The sequence below is a fragment of the Takifugu flavidus genome, chromosome 6 (genome assembly GCF_003711565.1).
Source record: "Takifugu flavidus isolate HTHZ2018 chromosome 6, ASM371156v2, whole genome shotgun sequence".
Classification (NCBI taxonomy): domain Eukaryota; kingdom Metazoa; phylum Chordata; class Actinopteri; order Tetraodontiformes; family Tetraodontidae; genus Takifugu; species Takifugu flavidus.
In genome coordinates, this window is record NC_079525.1 from 15478885 (window position 1) to 15497468 (window position 18584).

The following is an 18584-nucleotide window of genomic DNA, read 5'->3' on the forward strand; positions in this document are numbered from 1 at the left end:
CTGACATTACCTGAATAATGAGACGGCCTCTCCTGAACAGGCGTGGAGCTCCCGTCAGCAGCTTCTCCGGGCGCTCCGGCCTCCGCAGCCTCAACCTGGACGGCGCGTCCGTGGAGGTGTCGGATGAAGACGCAGACGCCCAGACGGGCGACTTTAATGACACTCAGACCGCCAACGTTGGCTGAACTTCCGCCTCTCTGGTGACGCTGCGCACAAGATCTTCAACAAATTTTCCGATTTCATTCCAAACTTCATTCCAAACTTCCCAAACGGTTCAGATGATCCGGAGCAGGACTCATTGTGCTTCACTTCTGACAGGGCAAATCCACCAACCCTGTATTCTTGGACAGGTTTGCTGCTCTAATACGATTGTGGTTCCACCTTTGACCCCGGGTCATCGTAGTCACACCTCCAGCTGCTTCCATGCTGCCGCACCACCAGGTGGAGACTTCCCAATGTGCTGGAAGAACGTGCTTTAGCTGGGTCGTCCTGTCCTCCACTCACAGGACGATGGATCTGTAACTGGACTTCAGTCAGAGCGGTTTTTCCAGAACATTCCTCTCAAAATGGGGTTTTGATGGGGCATCATTAGCTGCGTTAGCCGTTAGCGTGACTGATGCAGCTTCGTCCTTCAGACTAACCGAGCTCCTCACCTTCACAGGTCATTTGCAGCTTTTCCCTTCATTTATAATCAGCTGTAGATCCGAGCAGAACCGTACGGACTTCCTTCCTAATCTGGTTGGTTTTTGCCCCGAGTTAAAGATGATGTTTCTTTAAAGTGCCTTCGACACTACGAGAACATAAGTGGACAAAGAAAAGATGAACATTTGGTATCAGCTGCTCACGATGACCCTCCTGTGGTGACGGAAACCTCCAACAATCTTCTTCTTTCCCACCTCAACACTCCAGAACTGATGGTGACCTTGAATGTGGCTCCATGAGCAGCTTCCTCATCCACCACCAAGTTAACCTGTTGTTTTATAGTAACTCTCAACCAGGCATCTAATCGCAGAAACCTCCATCGTATTAGTTCTGGTCCACCTGTGTCTCTAGACGGTGATTATCTGTTTGTTTTTAAGACAATAAAGCATGTTAATCTGAACATGATGATCTGAAGCAGGTCGGCAGGCCGGCTCCTCACGTTGGAGGACTCTGGTCCAACACGGCACCCTGGAGACCCCTAACCCTGGAGACCCCTAACCCTCTAACCTAACCCTGGAGACCCCTAACCCCCTAACCCTAACCCTGGAGACCCCTAACCCCCTAACCCTGACCTTAACCCTCCCTAACCCTCTAACCCTGACCTTAACCCTCCCTAACCCTCTAACCCTAACCCTGGAGACCCCTAACCCCCTAACCCTGACCTTAACCCTCTAACCCTAACCCTGGAGACCCCTAACCCCCTAACCCTGACCTTAACCCTCCCTAACCCCCTAACCCTGACCTTAACCCTCCCTAACCCTAACCCTGGAGACCCCTAACCCCTAACCCTGACCTTAACCCTCCCTAACCCTCTAACCTCTAACCCTGGAGACCCCTAACCCCTAACCCTGACCTTAACCCTCCCTAACCCTGACCTTAACCCTGGAGAACCCTGGTTAGAGCTTCTGGTCGCGACCGTCATCTAAGTGTGATTTCATTATAATCAATAAACTTTGTCAGAACAAGAGAATTCATGAAATCCACTTTAATCATAATGACACAAAAATAACCTACAAAAAAATGAAGTTACCAATAAATCACAGAATGACTTTAAGCCCCCCACCCCCACCCCCCCGACCAGAAACAGCACAAAGTCTAACGTCACCTACTGCTCCAGGACAGTGGGGGGGGGCAGCAGACCCTCGTGAGCTGGGGGGGGGCAGCAGACCCTCGTGAGCTGGGGGGGAGGAGCAACCCTCGTGAGCTGGGGGGGGGCAGCAAACACCGTGAGCTGGGGGGGGGGGCAAACACCCGTGAGCTGGGGGGGGGGGCAGCAAACACTCGTGAGCTGGGGGGGGGCAGCAAACACTCGTGAGCTGGGGGGGGGCAGCAAACACCCCATCTAACACAAATGAGCGACAACAATCTTTGGCGGCGTTCTCGGTGCAGCTGGTCGGACGTGGGGAGGGACGCTCAGCTGGGGAGACGGAGGTATTTAGGAGTCCAGCTGTGTCTCTGAGGGGCGTCCTGTCCCCCCCCCCCCCCCCCCCGCTACTATCAGGGTTAAACAGCTTAAATCCATGAATGCTTTCTGAACACACGAGGACAAAAGTTAGAAATGTTAACTCTTGACAGTCCTGCATAGATCTTTAATAGAAACTAAGGCGTCGTTATATTAGTGGGTCTGAACCATTGAGTCAAAGAAAACGTCCCCTTAAAATAATAATTTAAAAAAATTCAAGTAGGCTACAACTGTGACGTTCGTCCCCCCTCTGGCTCCAAAGTCTTCAAGTCTTTTTTCCCAGAAAAGGTCCAGTGTGATTAAAAAGCACCAAGAACTCAATGACGGGGGGGGGGGGCACTCCCCACCGGGGACCAGGAACCATCCACACATGAAGAAACTACCGTGTGCGCGCACACACACGCACACACACACACACACGTCCCTGTGTAGATTACAAATAATTTATCAATATTCATTCAGCTACTAGTTAACAGTCATTGGTGGGAGCAGGTGACCAACGGTTCCCACATCAAAGGACAGAAAAATAAAATTCATTGTTTTTTTTTCCTTTTGTACTGCAAGAACAGACATCCCATAATTCCACATATGCTTAAATAGTAACAATATCCTGTTGGTGCCTCGTTCCTCCGGATCGTCTGGATAGTTACTCTGGATCATCGCTCCGGGTCGGGCCCCCGGGCCCCGTCGCTCCGGGTTGGCCCCAGGGTCGGGCCCCCGGGCCCCGGACCGGCCCCAGGGCCCGACCCGTCGCTCCCGGTCGGGCCCCCGGGCCCCGTCCCTCCGGGTCGGGCCCCGGACCCGTTGGGCCCCGTCGCTCCACAGTGATCAAGGTCAGTCTTATGTAAACATGTTGACAAAACTATAACAACAAAAGCCAAAAAAGGGTTTTCTAATCATTCATCCGGTCTGGTTCTACGACCCAGTTCATTATAAAAAAATCAGTTAAAAGAATGAATGATGTTTCCGGATGATCCGGCTCTTCAGGTCCACGTGCCGGAGGAGCGGGCCTCCCGGTTCTGGTCAGTTGGTTTTTCTTTTCACATCTCCACCCTGACTTTGGTTGGACTCTGAGGGGACACAGATGAGGTCCAGTTACACCGGCGGACCGGAACCACCGAGCTTGAGATGAAATGAGCACTTTAAACTTTTAAACACGTTTAAACTTCCCTCTTCTGTTAACGAGGATCTGGGAAGCAGAGTCGGAGCAACAACATGGTTAGGGGTCAGGGTTAGGTAACAGGGGTTAGGGTTAGAGGGTCAGGGGTTAGAGTCAGGGTTAGGTAACGGGTTAGGGTTAGGTAACAGGGTCAGGGTTAGGGTTAGAGGGTCAGGGTTAGGGTTAGGTAACAGGGTCAGGGTTAGGGTTAGAGGGTCAGGGTTAGGGTTAGGTAACAGGGTTAGGGTTAGGTAACAGGGTTAGGGTTAGGTAACAGGGTCAGGGGTTAGAGTCAGGGTTAGGTAACGGGTTAGGGTTAGGGTTAGGTAACAGGGTCAGGGGTTAGAGTCAGGGTCAGGGGTCAGGGAACAGCAGATTCTTCCATCATTCCGGTTATTTATTGATCTTAACGGCTGGAAACTAACTAGCCGACAGCGAGAGGCCAAACCAGCGGGGGGGAGGGAGGGAGGGAGGGAGGAAAGGAAGGAGGGAGGGAGGGAGGGATGATGCAGCTGGACTGAGAGGAGGAGGAGGAGGAAGAGGAGGACTGCAGATTACCTGAAAAAGCAAGCTGCAGGTGAGGAGGTAGGGCAGCCTGAGACCCTGACTGGAGACTCTTATAAAGATCTAAGGAAAGAAGGAGGAAAGATGAGCATCCCAGCCCACCAGGACCCAGGGACCATCCCAGCCCACCAGGACCCAGGGACCATCCCAGCCCACCAGGACCCAGGGACCATCCCAGCCGCCAGGACCCAGGGACCATCCCAGCCCGCCAGGACCCAGGGACCATTCCAGGACCCAGGGACCATTCCAGCCCACCAGGACCCAGAGACCATCCAGCCCACCAGGACCCAGGGACCATCCCAGCCCGCCAGGACCCAGGGACCATCCCAGCCCACCAGGACCCAGGGACCATCCCAGCCCACCAGGACCCAGGGACCATCCCAGCCGCCAGGACCCAGGGACCATCCCAGCCCGCCAGGACCCAGAGACCATCCCAGCCCGCCAGGACCCAGGGACCATTCCAGCCCGCCAAGACCCAGAGACCATCCCAGCCCACCAGGACCAGGGACCATCCCAGCCCGCCAGGACCCAGAGACCATCCCAGCCCACCAGGACCCAGGGACCATTCCAGCCCGCCAGGACCCAGAGACCATCCCAGCCCACCAGGACCCAGGGACCCGGGACGGCTTGGTAAAGGTGACGGGAGACAGACAAAAGCAGAGGGACCACCGTGGTCCCGCAGTGGTCCAACAGTGGGACCAGTGTTGGACCACAGTTGGACCACCGTGGTCCCACCGTGGTCCCACACTGGTCCAACAGTGGGACCAGTGTGGGACCACTGTTGGACCGGCACCAAGACTCCTCCAACCTCTGACCTCAGCGTGTTCTGCACTAATGTTCCATGTGTTTAGGAGGCGTTCACGGCTGAGGCGCTGGTTCTGAGGTTCTGTTCACCTGCTGGTGCTGCTCACCACTCACCCATTAGGTCGTTCTGTGCTAGCGCGTATCCTGAGTTGGAGTTGGATGCTGATCCAATACCAGCGGCCCCCGAGGCTCCGGGGGGGCTGAAATTGAGCAAAGGGGGAAACTGGAAGGGTAGTGAGACGGGCACGAGGCTCCCCAACATGCCAAAGCCCAGGGGGAGGGCTGGGGGGGTGCCCAGAAGAGACGAGCCTGCCGAGGACACCTGAAGAAAGAGAAAAGAATCAGAAATGTGGACCCGGCCAGGACGCCTCCTGGGGGGTTCTAGGGCCTCACCTGTGACAGGTGAGACGTTGTGGAGGATGTCGTCAATGTTCCTGAAGCCGTCCACTCATTTGCTGCTTTAGATCCACCCCCCACTCTCTGTCTCTGCCCATGACCGGCTGGAGCCGAGGGTCCAGAGGACGCCAGGGGGGGGGTATAGATGGGCGACAGCGCCCCCTTGCTGTTGGCGGAGTTGTTGCCAGCGCTGCTGTTGCCGCTTGTCGTCGTCTGAGGTTTCTGAGCCCCAGCAAAGCTGCAGCCGCCTGCTGGGGGCTTCAGCTGGGCACTGGTGGGGGCCCCGTAGGGCGAGCGGAACGACTTGGTGGAGTACTGGTGCTGCTGGTTAGCTAGCAGCTGGCCGGAGGGCGAGGAGGAGGAAGACGGGGAGGTGGAGGGCGGAGGGTTGGGCGCAGGAGGGCGTGGGGTGAGCTTGATTATAGGAGAGGAACTTTTGCTGTGGGGGGACTTGGTGAGGGTGGCCTGCATGGGCGTGATGAAGTTGGACTGCTGGTGGTGGTGGTGTGAGTGAGACTTACTCTGGGGAAGGTGTGTGCTTTGGGTCGCAGGAGAGGGGGAAGAGGTGACCGGAGAGGGGGGGCAGAATGAATGCAGGCTGGGATGGGTGCTTGAACTAGTGCGGGGCTGTGAGGAGGGGGAGGAAGAAGGGGTGGTGCTGCTACCTTTGGCGCCGCTCTTGGACAGTCCCTGATGGAGCCCCACACATCCCAGCAACCCCACTGGGTTACCAAAGCCCTTCTGATGGGGGGAGACCAGAGGAGATGCAGTGGGAAGAGGCCGCTGCTTCGGCGGTGATGGGGACGGGTGGGGCTGAGGCGTACCACCCCCAGAACTTATCACAGAACTTGGCCTGTGATTGGCTGATGCCATGGTAACAAGTCTCTGAGTCTGGCTTTGGCCCACGGTTCCAGAAGCTTTGACAGGCCCATACGGACCATTTGCACTCCTGGAGACCAGGGAAAGACCTGCTGCCTGTACGTGAGCTGTGGAGCTGGTGAGAGGAGATGAAGAGGAGGAGGTGGGAGCACAGGGGGACGTTCCTGATGCTGCTCCTGGCTGAGCAGCCTCCACATTCGACAGGGAGATCTGCTGCACAGAGGAGGCAGAGGGGTAGTGAGGAGTAACAGGGGGGGGAGAGGAGGTGGGGATCTGTAACGGTGGAGGGGATAGGGGGCTGTCGGTGAGGTTCTGGCCCTTGGGTGTATTGCTGAGGGGGGCCAGAGCATAAGAAATGGAGTCCAGAGAGGGGGCTATCAGATCCTCATCCAGAGAATCCGACAAACAAATTGGCTCAGATTGAGAAGAGAGCTGTCGGCTGGTCAGAGCAGAGGTGGGCAGAGAAGGGGGGTGGGCAACGGTGAGAGGTGCTTTGTGGGTCCAAGGACCCTCCTAAACAACAACAACAACGTCCATGTGGTCAGTGTTCTGGTTTTCATCAGGTTCAAACAAAACGGAAAAACTTCGAAGCTGCGTAAAACCACAAGTCATCACGAGGCAGGGTTAGCCATGTGACATCACCACCCTAACCCTAACCCCAACACCACCCCAACCCTAACCCATCACCACCCCAACCCGAACCCAGCACCACCCCAACCCAGCACCACACGAACCCCACCACCACCCGAACCCGAACCCAGCACCACCCGAACCCAGCACCACACGAACCCCAACACCACCCCAACCCGAACCAGCACCACCCGAACCCAGCACCACCCGAACCCGAACCCAGCACCACACGAACCCCAACACCACCCCAACCCGAACCCAGCACCACCCCAACCCAGCACCACACGAACCCCACCACCACCCGAACCCGAACCAGCACCACCCGAACCCAGCACCACACGAACCCCAACACCACCCCAACCCTAACCCAGCACCACCCGAACCCGAACCCAGCACCACACGAACCCCAACACCACCCTAACCCAGCACCACCCGAACCCAGCACCACCCGAACCCGAACCAGCACCACCCGAACCAGCACCACCCGAACCCGAACCCAGCACCACACGAACCCCAACACCACCCCAACCCGAACCCAGCACCACACGAACCCCAACACCACCCCAACCCGAACCCAGCACCACCCCAACCCGAACCAGCACCACCCGAACCCGAACCCATCACCACCCCAACCCTAACCCATCACCACCCGAACCCAGCACCACACGAACCCCAACACCACCCGAACCCGAACCCAGCACCACCCGAACCCGAACCCAGCACACCCGAACCCAGCACCACCCCAACCCGAACCAGCACCACACGAACCCCAACACCACCCCAACCCGAACCCAGCACCACCCTAACCCATCACCACCCCAACCCGAACCAGCACCACCCTAACCCATCACCACCCTAACCCATCACCACACTAACCCCAACACCACCCCAACCCTAACCCATCACACCCTAACCCTAACCCATCACCACCCTAACCCATCACACCCTAACCCTAACCCGTCACCACCCCAACCCATCACCACCCTAACCCGTCACCACCCCAACCCTAACCCATCACCACCCCAACCCTAACCCATCACCACCCTAACCCATCACCACCCTAACCCTAACCCAGCCCTCACCTTGGCCTTGGTCTTGGGCCCAGCGATCACTCTCTTCTTCACTCTGCAGCACAGATGAGAGGAATGATGGCCGACTGAGGAAGCATCAGAACTTCAGGGATGTGAAGGAAAAACTTACAGGTTTCCAGTGAGGTGACTGTGGACGGAGAGACTCTCCTTCAGCAAAATCCTGAGCAAAGGAGAGACAAGACTTTCATTTAATCAACTAACCATAACCATAACTAACCCTAACCCAGTGTAGTTAACTAACCCTAACCCTGGTGTAGCTAACTAACCCTAACCCCGGTGTAGTTAACTAACCCTAACCCCGGTGTAGCTAACTAACCCTAACCCCGGTGTAGCTAACTAACCCCAGTGTAGTTAACTAACCCTAACCTTGGTGTAGCTAACTAACCCTAACCCCGGTGTGTAGCTAACTAACCCTAACCCCGGTGTAGCTAACTAACCCCAGTGTAGTTAACTAACCCTAACCCCGGTGTAGCTAACTAACCCTAACCCCGGTGTAGCTAACTAACCTAACCCCGGTGTAGTTAACTAACCCTAACCTTGGTGTAGCTAACTAACCCTAACCTTGGTGTAGCTAACTAACCCTAACCCCGGTGTAGCTAACTAACCCCAGTGTAGTTAACTAACCCTAACCCCGGTGTAGTTAACTAACCCTAACCTTGGTGTAGCTAACTAACCCTAACCTTGGTGTAGCTAACTAACCCCAGTGTAGTTAACTAACCCTAACCCCGGTGTAGTTAACTAACCCTAACCTTGGTGTAGCTAACTAACCCTAACCTTGGTGTAGCTAACTAACCCTAACCCCGGTGTGTAGCTAACTAACCCCAGTGTAGTTAACTAACCCTAACCCCGTGTAGTTAACTAACCTAACCCCGGTGTAGTTAACTAACCCTAACCTTGGTGTAGCTAACTAACCCTAACCTTGGTGTAGCTAACTAACCCCAGTGTAGTTAACTAACCCTAACCCCGGTGTAGCTAACTAACCCCAGTGTAGTTAACTAACCCTAACCCCGGTGTAGCTAACTAACCCTAACCCACCCAACCCACCTGGCCTGCATCCAGCCTTTGGGCCACAGTGGTTTGACCTCAGTCTCCAGGAAGGCCTTGAGGTAGTCCTCCACAGACAGAGAGCACTGCTTCTCCATCTCATAGCAGCTGAGCTTCACTCGCACCAGGTTACAGAGCAGGTTCCTGCACGCAGAGTAGGTTAACCACCACACAGGGAGTGTGTGTGTGTGTGTGTGTGAGAGAGTGTGAGTGTGAGTGAGGGAGTGAGTGTGTGTGTGTGTGAGCACAAAGTGTGTTTCAATCACAGCAGCTAAAAGCAGTTTCAGAGGAGGCCCTGCCAGGCTCCCCACCTGAGCTTGTCATCCCAGACAAACTTCTTCCTGGGGCCCATCACCCGTTTCCCAGGTTTGTCCTCGTCTTCGTCCTCTGAGCCGTTTTTGTCGCCCTCCTCTGACTGCTGCCTTTGGAACCAGAAAAGAACCATGAAAAAACACAAATGATCTTTAATGGAATGCAGGTAGAAGGTGGGAGGAGCCTCTGCCTCCGTCCCAGCAGTTCTCCAGCTCAGGTCGGAGCCCCGGCTCCACTGGGCCAGGGGGGGTTAGGGTTAGGGTTAAATATCATTTCACTGATTAGTAAGCTGAATAAACCAGCTGACCTGGTCAAACTAGATGTCTGAGAACAGATGACTTACTTTGCCACTTTGGCCATGCACTCCATGTTGTATTTGGCGATCTGCTCTGGCATCACGCTGCAGACCGCCAGCTTCAGTTTCAACAGCGGATTTCTCATCCGGTCATCCTGAGGTGGGCAGAGAAAACGTTATCTCCCGCAGGAACGCCACGAGTTCTGCAGGTTATAACCGAGTCTACACCAGGAACACGAGCAGACACGAGACACCTGCCACCTAATCCACCTCCACCCACCTGGATGTTGAGACTAAGTTTCTTCAGACGCTTCAGAAGAGCTTCTTTGTTGCACGGCACAAATGCCTCCATGTGTGAGTAGATGCCTGAGCGCACGTCAGGAGGGTGCTCCTGGACCTGGAGCTCAATACTGAGAGGAGAGAGCAGAAGAGGCTTCATGAGGGTCAGGGTGAGGGTGAGGGTGAGGGTCAGGGTGAGGGTGCTCCTGGACCTGGAGCTCAATACTGAGAGGAGAGAGCAGAAGAGGCTTCATGAGGGTCAGGGTGAGGGTGAGGGTTAGGGTGAGGGTCAGGGTGAGGGTCAGGGTGAGGGTGCTCCTGGACCTGGAGCTCAATACTGAGAGGAGAGAGCAGAAGAGGCTTCATGAGGGTCAGGGTGAGGTAGGGTCAGGGTGAGGGTCAGGGTGAGGGTTAGAGGGTTAGGGTCAGAGGGTTAGGGTCAGGGTCAGAGGGTTAGGGTTAGGGTCAGAGGGTCAGGGTCAGAGGGTAGGGTCAGGGTCAGCGTTAGAGGGTGAGGGTCAGGGTTAGAGGGTAGAGGGTTAGGGTCAGAGGGTTAGGGTCAGGGTCAGCGTTAGAGGGTGAGGGTCAGGGTTAGAGGGTTAGAGGGTTAGGGTCAGGGTCAGGGTTAGAGGGTCAGGGTCAGCGTTAGAGGGTGAGGGTCAGGGTTAGAGGGTTAGGGTTAGGGTCAGAGGGTGAGGGTTAGGGTCAGGGTTAGAGGTGAGGGTCAGGGTTAGAGGTTAGGGTGAGGGTCAGGGTCAGAGGGTTAGGGTCAGGGTTAGAGGGTGAGGGTCAGGGTTAGAGGGTTAGGGTGAGGGTCAGGGTTAGAGGGTTAGGGTCAGGGTTAGAGGGTTAGGGTGAGGGTCAGGGTCAGAGGGTTAGGGTCAGGGTTAGAGGGTCAGGGTGAGGGTCAGGGTCAGGGTCAGAGGGTTAGGGTCAGGGTCAGGGTTAGAGGGTTAGGGTCAGGGTCAGGGTCAGAGGGTCAGGGTCAGGGTTAGAGGGTGAGGGTCAGGGTTAGAGGGTTAGGGTTAGGGTCAGAGGGTGAGGGTTAGGGTCAGGGTTAGAGGGTGAGGGTCAGGGTTAGAGGGTTAGGGTGAGGGTCAGGGTCAGAGGGTTAGGGTCAGGGTTAGAGGGTGAGGGTCAGGGTTAGAGGGTTAGGGTGAGGGTCAGGGTCAGAGGGTTAGGGTCAGGGTTAGAGGGTTAGGGTGAGGGTCAGGGTCAGAGGGTTAGGGTCAGGGTTAGAGGGTCAGGGTGAGGGTCAGGGTCAGGGTCAGAGGGTTAGGGTCAGGGTTAGAGGGTGAGGGTTAGGGTTAGAGGGTGAGGGTCAGGGTTAGAGGGTTAGGGTGAGGGTCAGAGGGTTAGGGTCAGGGTTAGAGGGTGAGGGTTAGGGTCAGAGGGTGAGGGTCAGGGTTAGAGGGTGAGGGTCAGGGTGAGGGTGAGGGTTAGGGTCAGGGCTAGAGGGTGAGGGTCAGGGTTAGAGGGTGAGGGTGAGGGTCAGGGTGAGGGTTAGGGTCAGGGCTAGAGGGTGAGGGTTAGGGTCAGGGTGAGGGTTAGGGTCAGGGCTAGAGGGTGAGGGTCAGGGTCAGAGGGTCAGGGTCAGGGCTAGGAGATGAGCTGCTGATCTGGGATCTAGAGAAGGGAAAGCTGTCCAACTCACTCCAGGAGGATGTTATTCATGTCTAAGGTGAAGAACTTCTTCCTGCCTTCTTGATCAAACTGTCGCGAGGCCTGAAGAAGGAAGCAGAGTGGGCAACATTACACTGACGAGGGCCTCAGCTGAGGCCCTGAAGGCATCATATGAATCAGGTAAACCCCGTCACCTGAACGCATCACCACCTGACCTGTGCCTCTGCAGCAGCCACGCTCATTCTAACGGCCTAGTTTAATCACAGGACTAATGAGCGGCCTGGGAGTTTAATTCCACGTGCTCATGACAAAGAAATAAAGATTCCCCCATTAGTTAACCTGGATTTGCCTCTGCCAGCTCTCTTTTGCATCTGGTCACTCAATACGTTCACAGCTGAATGGAGCCACGTTCCTTCAGTGCTGCATGGCAGGGAAACATGCCCCCCCCCTCAGAATGAGGTGGCAACATGACATAGTGGGGCAACACGGCCCCCTCTCCAAATAATAACCACCTTGAGTCATGCGATGGATAATCCCACCGATTCACCTCCTACATAGAGGATGCAGTACTTATAGTGCCCACAAGGATACACAGACACAAGGATAAGTCGCTTTACTCCTGCAACTGGCTTTAGGGTGTTGCTGGTGTTGGGTTAGGGTCCTACGAGGGTCCTACGAGGGTTAGGGTCATACGAGGGTCCTACGAGGGTTAGGGTCCTACGAGGGTTAGGGTCTACGAGGGTCATACGAGGGTAGGGTCCTACGAGGGTCTACGAGGGTTAGGGTCCTACGAGGGTCATACGAGGGTTAGGGTCCTACAAGGGTCCTACGAGGGTTAGGGTCATACGAGGGTCCTACGGGGGTTAGGGTCCTACGAGGGTCTACGAGGGTTAGGGTCCTACGAGGGTTAGGGTCATACGAGGGTAGGGTCCTACGAGGGTTAGGGTCCTACGAGGGTTAGGGTCATACGAGGGTCATACGAGGTTAGGGTCATACGAGGGTCCTACGAGGGTTAGGGTCATACGAGGGTCCTACGAGGGTCCTACGAGGGTTAGGGTCCTACAAGGGTCATACGAGGGTCCTACGAGGGTTAGGGTCCTACGAGGGTTAGGGTCCTACGAGGGTTAGGGTCCTACAAGGGTCCTACGAGGGTCATACGAGGGTTAGGGTCCTACAAGGGTCCTACGAGGGTTAGGGTCCTACGAGGGTCATACGAGGGTTAGGGTCCTACAAGGTCATACGAGGGTTAGGGTCCTACAAGGGTCATACGAGGGTCCTACGGGGGTTAGGGTCCTACGAGGGTCATACGAGGGTTAGGGTCCTACGAGGGTCATACGAGGGTTAGGGTCCTACGAGGGTCATACGAGGGTCCTACGGGGGTTAGGGTCATACGAGGGTTAGGGTCATACGAGGGTAGGGTCCTACGAGGGTAGGGTCCTACGAGGGTCATACGAGGTTAGGGTCCTACGGGGGTTAGGGTCATACGAGGGTTAGGGTCCTACGAGGGTCATACGAGGGTTAGGGTCCTACGAGGGTCCTACGGGGGTTAGGGTCATACGAGGGTTAGGGTCATACAAGGGTCCTCCGAGGGTTGTGGAGCATTTTCAGATGTCTTAACCCAATTCCAGTCAAGGTCTATACATGCCAGAGGGGGGGGACTGCGACATTAGTCGGACTAACGTATTGACTGCAATTGTGCGGTTATCGTGGGCTCAGGAGAATCATTTCTAATACTTTGTCTCCTGTAAACCTACAGCCTTTCTACTACATATTTTGTGACTTTCAACAGACTTTCATCCGAATCAACCACGTCCCTGAACTGATCCTTCAGACCAGGTTCAGACCAGGTTCAGACTCACCGCCCTCAGGTCCTCGATGCGTTTAATAAGAGGACCAGGCAGTCCCACAGGCAGTGGGGGTGGAGAGAACAGTCCACTAGAGGAGCCTAGGCCTCGCCCTTGAACACCTCCTCCTCCTCCTCCGCCTCCTCCTCCTCCCGTTGGTGCTTTAGGAGCTGGAGCGCCAACTCCCAGAATTCCATTCTCTCTGGCTGCCGCCACTGCATGTTGCTGCTCAGAGTCCAGTAAGCTGAAGTCCAGGTCACCGAGGAGATCCTGTAGCTCTTTTTCATTGGCCGAGCCCAGCAGTGACATGACGGCAGGGTCGGAGGTCAGTTCTGCCAGGGAGAGCTCATTGCTGAGGGCGTTGCCTTGAGGATTTGTCAAACTGGAGGGCAACAGGTGGTTTGCTGTGTTGCCAGAGTATATTTTGTGAGCTTCTGGTCTGTTCTGGCCAAGCAGATTCATATTTTGGTTCCGTTTCTTCATCTCCTCCTTCTCCCGGGTGAAACGTCTCAGCATGGCTGCCAGATACAACGAGTCTTTCATCAACTTCTTTCTCTTCTTCTTCTCTGGACGTAAGGAGCCAAAAGCCGTCACTCTGTGGGCGGGAAATGATGCATTTAGTGAAGCCCTCATGTGCTGCTTCCATACTGGTAACGTTATCTAGTAGTGTAACAGTTAACTGCCGTTAACGTGTGTTGATGAACATGAGAGTCAAGCGCACCCACATTAGCATCTGAGATGCTAGTTAGCACACTAGCAAAAGTCATTTCAACAAACATTAATCCTGAAACTGAGCTAACAATGTGTACTGAGAAGCATGCAGACTAGCAAGAGCTGAGGGGATGAACCTTCAGCGTGCTCTGATGAATCTGACACATACATGCAATAGCTGCTATTTTTGGAAGTTGTTTTCAGAAGAGGGACATTAGTATTCGGCCTATCTGGGCACAGACAATGGGAGGGTTTCTAGAAAAAGGCTGGCTTGTCACAGCACGTCACAGTCAGTATCTGTGCCTTGTGACAGACCTGTGAGAGGATGTGCACAAAAGAAGTAGGATGAGGAGGGTTATTAGCATTATTAGCATTATTAGCAGAAGCTACCTCAGTGGGCTTTAACACGTCCAATTTTCCCTCATGAGAGAAACACCAACCATTTGACAGCGATATTTCCTAATAAATATTCTTATATATTAGTATTTTGGTTTCAGGATAAAATGCATTTACAAACCCTTCAACAAAAAAGTCTGACGTCATTAACCAGAACAATGAAATCAAACTACAGCGCTCACCCTTGTTTAGGTCCTCTGTTCTTCTTGGGAGTCTTCTGTTCACTATTGCTCAGTTCCTTCTTTTTCCTTTTCTTAATCACTTGTTCCTGGTTGTCACTGGTTTTCTGAAGCAAGAACAAATGGACATAGCTTCGTTCAAAAAGTGAATGAAGGCTAAAACATGCCTCCGTGTGAGTGTGTGTGTGAGTGTGTGTGAGTAAAACACAGCTTTTCAGACCAGAAGATGACTCTATTAAGGCCAGAGGAACATTGTCTACTAGGTGTTTAAGGCATTTGGGTGCCACCTTTGTGTATGCTAACTTGTAGCACTTATTATATATTTCACTCTAAATGGGGTCGTTTTGAAGTATTTCGTGGGTGTTTGAGGTGAATAAATGGCTTCCTTGGTAGGAGCCTTGAGTCCAACATCATTTAAACTGTTGTGGGTTAGGGTTAGTCAGCCTTACCGTGTTAGCCTCCCCCTCCGAGTCCGAGGCTGCTCTAAACTGCAGCGTTCCTGTGTTGATGTAAAATCCCCCCAGCTTGGTGGTCAAAGACGCAGGCACCAGCTCATCGTACTGACAGAGAGGAGGCGGTTCGTTAGAGCTTCCATACGGTGCTGTTAATAAGGCAGGAATAACGCAGGAATAACGCAGGAATACTCACAGCCTCGGAATTGTCAATAAAAGGATCAGTCTCGTCGTAGCCGAAGCCAATATCAATCAAATCTTGCATCCTGTCCTTCCTCTTCTTTTTCCCCGTGTTGCCCTGAAAAACATTTCTTTTGTTAGGTACGGAGTTAAAATATATCATTTACGTTTACTGCACCAAATGATGGTGAAAGGCAGATAAAATAACTTACATATTTATCTTCAAACTTTTTAGCCAAGGCCTCCACCTGGAGCCGCTCTCTCTCGTCGTCATTGAAAGGGTCGTCTGGACTGCGGCTCGATGTCACAAGAGGGGGTTTATTTTTCTCCTGCAGCAAACAATTTATTAAGAATTATGGACTGGAGCAGTTTAAGGACTCATCTGTCTGGGTCCAACAATAGTTCATCACTTCCCAGTTAGACCGAGGAGTGAGTCCAACACGTCACAGAGGTGCTTCAGAAATGAAAAATAAGCGCAGTTGCAACGATCCCAGCTGTTCCTGCTGGTCCTGGACCTTCATCTGGTCCCGGAGCTTCACCTGGTCCCGGACCGTCACCCGGTCCCGGACCTTCACCTGGTCCCGGACCTTCGTCCGGTCCCGGACCTTCGTCCGGTCCCGGACCTTCACCTGGTCCCGGAGCTTCATCCGGTCCGGAGCTTCATCCGGTCTTGGAACTTCATCAGGTCCCGGACCTTCACCTGGTCCCGGAGCTTCATCCGGTCCCGGAGCTTCATCCGGTCTTGGAACTTCATCAGGTCCCGGACCATCATCCGGTCTTGGAGTTTCATCCAGTCCTGGACCGTCATCCGGTCCCGGAGCTTCATCTGGTCCCGGAGCTTCATCTGTCCCTGGACCTTCATCCGGTCCTGGACCTTCATCTGTCCTGGACCTTCATCCGGTCCTGGAGCTTCATCTGTCCCCGGAGCTTCATCTGGTCCCGGAGCTTCATCTGTCCCCGGACCTTCAGCTGTCCCCGGACCTTCATCTGGTCCTGGACCTTCATCTGTCCCCGGAGCTTCATCTGTCCCCGGAGCTTCATCTGTCCCCGGACCTTCATCTGTCCCTGGACCTTCATCTGTCCCTGGACTTCATCTGTCCCCGGAGCTTCATCTGTCCCTGGACCTTCATCTGTCCCCGGAGCTTCATCCGGTCCTGGAGCTTCATCTGTCCCCGGACCTTCATCTGTCCCCGGACCTTCATCTGTCCCCACAGCCGGAGGGCCACGCGGGGCACCCCCGCAGCTCTCGGTTCGGTGGCCGGGCTGTTGCTGGCCGAGCGCCGCTGAAGGACACGAGGTCCCTCGCTGTTCCAGGGAGCCACTTCTTAAGTTCCCCGGCGCTGCCCGGACAAACGCTGCTGCCTTTGTCCCGTGGACGTGAAATGGACCCGAGCAGGCGAGTCCTCGGGAGGATAGGGGGCATTCTCCCACCCGCTACTTAGCAATGCCACAAATGCTCCCAAAGCATTTCAACTCCAGACGCACGGTCACCTAAAAGCTCGATGCAAGTCCAGAGGTCCTACCTGAAGGTTCTGGAGGAGTTCGCCGTAGTTGAACTCGACGGAAGATACATCGCTGGGTTCGGACAGGGTCAGGTTGAGCCTCACCGTCGCCCTTTTCTGGGCTTTAGCCCTGGAACGATCCCCGCCGGCACCACCTCCTGCCCCGCTGGCGGTCTCCACCTCTCCGGCTCTGCCCAAGTTGAAGTCGGTCTCATCCTCCAGTCGACGTTTCTTCGGCTCCGCGGCCGCGGCCGCTCCCGCCGCGAAGGCCGACAGGGTGACAAACTGCACTTTTCTCAGTTCGGCCATTTGGATGAGCTGCTGCCTCGCTCCGGACACGCAGCGACCACGATCCACTTGGCGAAACTACTTCAAATTTCTGTGCTGGAGAAGGTTCCGCGGACCCCCGACGGCTGCTCAGTGCCTCGGCGGAGGTTGAGGCCTCCTCCGTAACATACAAATGCGATTCCCGGGGAAGCGACGGTCGGAGAAAAGTAGCTTTTTTCGGCAGTCACTCACATCCTCGGTGTGCTAGGGGACCGAGACGTTCACAGGAGCCATCTTGGGTTTCGGGAGTAAATAAAATATCAGAGGAGAGGGGTCACTGCGCATGCGCGTACCCGCAAACCGGAAGACGGTGATAGCAGAGGGTGTCAGAGCGTCCAATCAACGCGCGCCTCCAGCCTAAAGCCCGCCCCCGTCACTACAGCCGCTAGTGACGTCACTACCAACACTATTATGACCTTTGTAAAGTATGTGTGAAACACACCACCAATATTAAGGAGGCCACGGCTTCTCTGGACTATCAATGTCATACCTTCCTGAACAATTAATAACTAAGGACTTATTTTTCTGTCTACGCAGGGAAATGCTGACCTGTGCAATTTGATTTGTGTCTTTGTACATACACACAGGACAGACACTTAAGCACCGTCTGGTTCCAAACAAGCCCAAGGTTTGGTTTAAATACTCAGAAAAGGCACCACTGACCACTTATGCAAGTGTAACATAAATATATACACAATAAATGCATTGTCATTTTACTGAGGAAAAAAGAAACCCAAAACTCCTCATTTATCTCTTCATTTTGGGCTTTTTAAAAAAAATTTTTTTAACTTTTTACTCATTCTAACATTAGATTTTAAGGAAATTATCACAGGTGAATCTAGCAGTAGCAGAACAAAACAGAATTGTAAATTTCCAAAAGAAAGCTAAGACTTTCATTGGAAATTGCAGATCGGTGGTCCAAAGAACTGTTTTCTGGTTTTTTTTCTGAAATTCTATGACTTAATAAATTAAATGATTCTGGAGTTTTATCAGTATATTTAACTCTTGTGGTTTCAGCTGTTCTATCTTCATTTATGGAATAAATATGGAATCCACAGCAGGACAAGTCTATTCACATAGATGGTAAAATTTGGACACAGCTCATTGGTAGCCACCACGTGATTGTTGTCGTTTTTACTGTTATATGCCTCAGTATCTTTTTTAACTGAATGATGAAGCCTATTTTAATAATATACGTCACTTAACAGTTGTCTCCCCTTATGGTAAAGTGGTGATCTGTGATATAGTGCTTTGAGTGTTTCAGAAAATGACAAATAAAGGCTATAATGAAGCGCTTTTACCATTTTACACATCCATCCATCCTCTAACCCCCATCTGGGGTCGGGCCGCGGGGGCAGCAGCTTCAGCAGAGGGGCCCAGACTTCCCTCTCCCCAGCTACCTCTTCCAGCTCATCCGGGGGGATCCCCAGGCGTTCCCAGACCAGAGACATAGTCTCTCCAACGTGTCCTGGGTCTTCCCGGGGGCCTCCTACCGGAGGGACACACCCTGAACACCTCACCGGGGAGGGGCCCAGGGGGCATCCTGACTAGATGCCCAAGCCACCTCATCTGGCTCCTCTCAACGCGGAGGAGCAGCGGCTCTACTCCGAGCTTCTCCCCCTCTCTAGGGGAGAGCCCAGCCACCCTACGGAGGAAGCTCACTTCGCCCGCTTGTACCCGTGATCTTGTTCAAAGCTCATGACCATAGGTGAGGGTAGGAACGAAGATCGACCGGTAAATCGAGAGCTTCGCC

The 18584-nt window shown here is 54.0% G+C and overlaps 2 protein-coding genes and 3 long non-coding RNA genes across 10 annotated transcripts in view; 2 read left to right on the plus strand and 3 right to left on the minus strand.

Moving 5' to 3' along the window:
* LOC130527270 (myosin-10-like) overlaps window positions 1-1102 on the plus strand; it is a 30209-nt gene extending 29107 nt beyond the window's left edge. For all 4 annotated transcript variants that reach the window (XM_057035560.1, XM_057035562.1, XM_057035561.1 and 1 more), the window contains one exon: window positions 41-1102. In XM_057035560.1, the coding sequence (XP_056891540.1) occupies window positions 41-185 (145 nt within the window). In that variant the 3' untranslated portion in view covers window positions 186-1102. The remainder of the gene's footprint in view (window positions 1-40) is intronic.
* On the minus strand, window positions 1070-1672 carry LOC130527356 (uncharacterized). 2 transcript variants are annotated; one of them, XR_008950996.1, is made up of 4 exons: window positions 1594-1672; window positions 1483-1521; window positions 1329-1373; window positions 1070-1209 (listed from the first exon to the last, which is right to left on the minus strand). It is a non-coding gene; the product is annotated as an uncharacterized LOC130527356 (long non-coding RNA). The 2 variants fall into 2 exon arrangements; XR_008950997.1 differs by having other exon boundaries at window positions 1191-1274; window positions 1335-1373.
* Window positions 1673-17085, minus strand: LOC130527278 (ubinuclein-2-like). 2 transcript variants are annotated; one of them, XM_057035600.1, is made up of 18 exons: window positions 16526-17085; window positions 15215-15331; window positions 15019-15120; window positions 14820-14930; window positions 14374-14477; window positions 13100-13679; window positions 11272-11342; window positions 9619-9748; window positions 9387-9493; window positions 9043-9153; window positions 8732-8875; window positions 7797-7847; window positions 7679-7721; window positions 5085-6479; window positions 4806-5013; window positions 3882-3950; window positions 2038-3234; window positions 1673-1871 (listed from the first exon to the last, which is right to left on the minus strand). In XM_057035600.1, the coding sequence occupies exons 1-17, from the start codon at window positions 16811-16813 to the stop codon at window positions 3188-3190; spliced, it is 3678 nt and encodes a 1225-aa protein (XP_056891580.1). In that variant the 5' UTR covers window positions 16814-17085; the 3' UTR covers window positions 1673-1871; window positions 2038-3187. The 2 variants fall into 2 exon arrangements, with proteins under 2 accessions (XP_056891580.1, XP_056891581.1); XM_057035601.1 differs by having other exon boundaries at window positions 1673-1898.
* On the minus strand, window positions 15798-16514 carry LOC130527362 (uncharacterized). Its single transcript, XR_008951007.1, has 3 exons — window positions 16127-16514; window positions 15894-16073; window positions 15798-15858 (listed from the first exon to the last, which is right to left on the minus strand). It is a non-coding gene; the product is annotated as an uncharacterized LOC130527362 (long non-coding RNA).
* Window positions 17066-18122, plus strand: LOC130527359 (uncharacterized). Its single transcript, XR_008951003.1, has 2 exons — window positions 17066-17256; window positions 17369-18122. It is a non-coding gene; the product is annotated as an uncharacterized LOC130527359 (long non-coding RNA).
* The last annotated feature ends 462 nt before the right edge of the window (window positions 18123-18584 follow it).

Bases quoted from the DNA above. Each gene is read 5' to 3' on its own strand.
- LOC130527278 (XM_057035600.1), bottom strand. From the start codon at position 16,813: ATGGCCGAACTGAGAAAAGTGCAGTTTGTCACCCTGTCGGCCTTCGCG. The intron at 9,749-11,271 runs GTGAGTTGGACA...CTCTCCTCTCAG, and splicing joins ATGAATAACATCCTCCTGGA to TATTGAGCTCCAGGTCCAGG. The intron at 6,480-7,678 runs GTGAGGGCTGGG...GTTGTTGTTTAG, and splicing joins GGCCCAAGACCAAGGCCAAG to GAGGGTCCTTGGACCCACAA.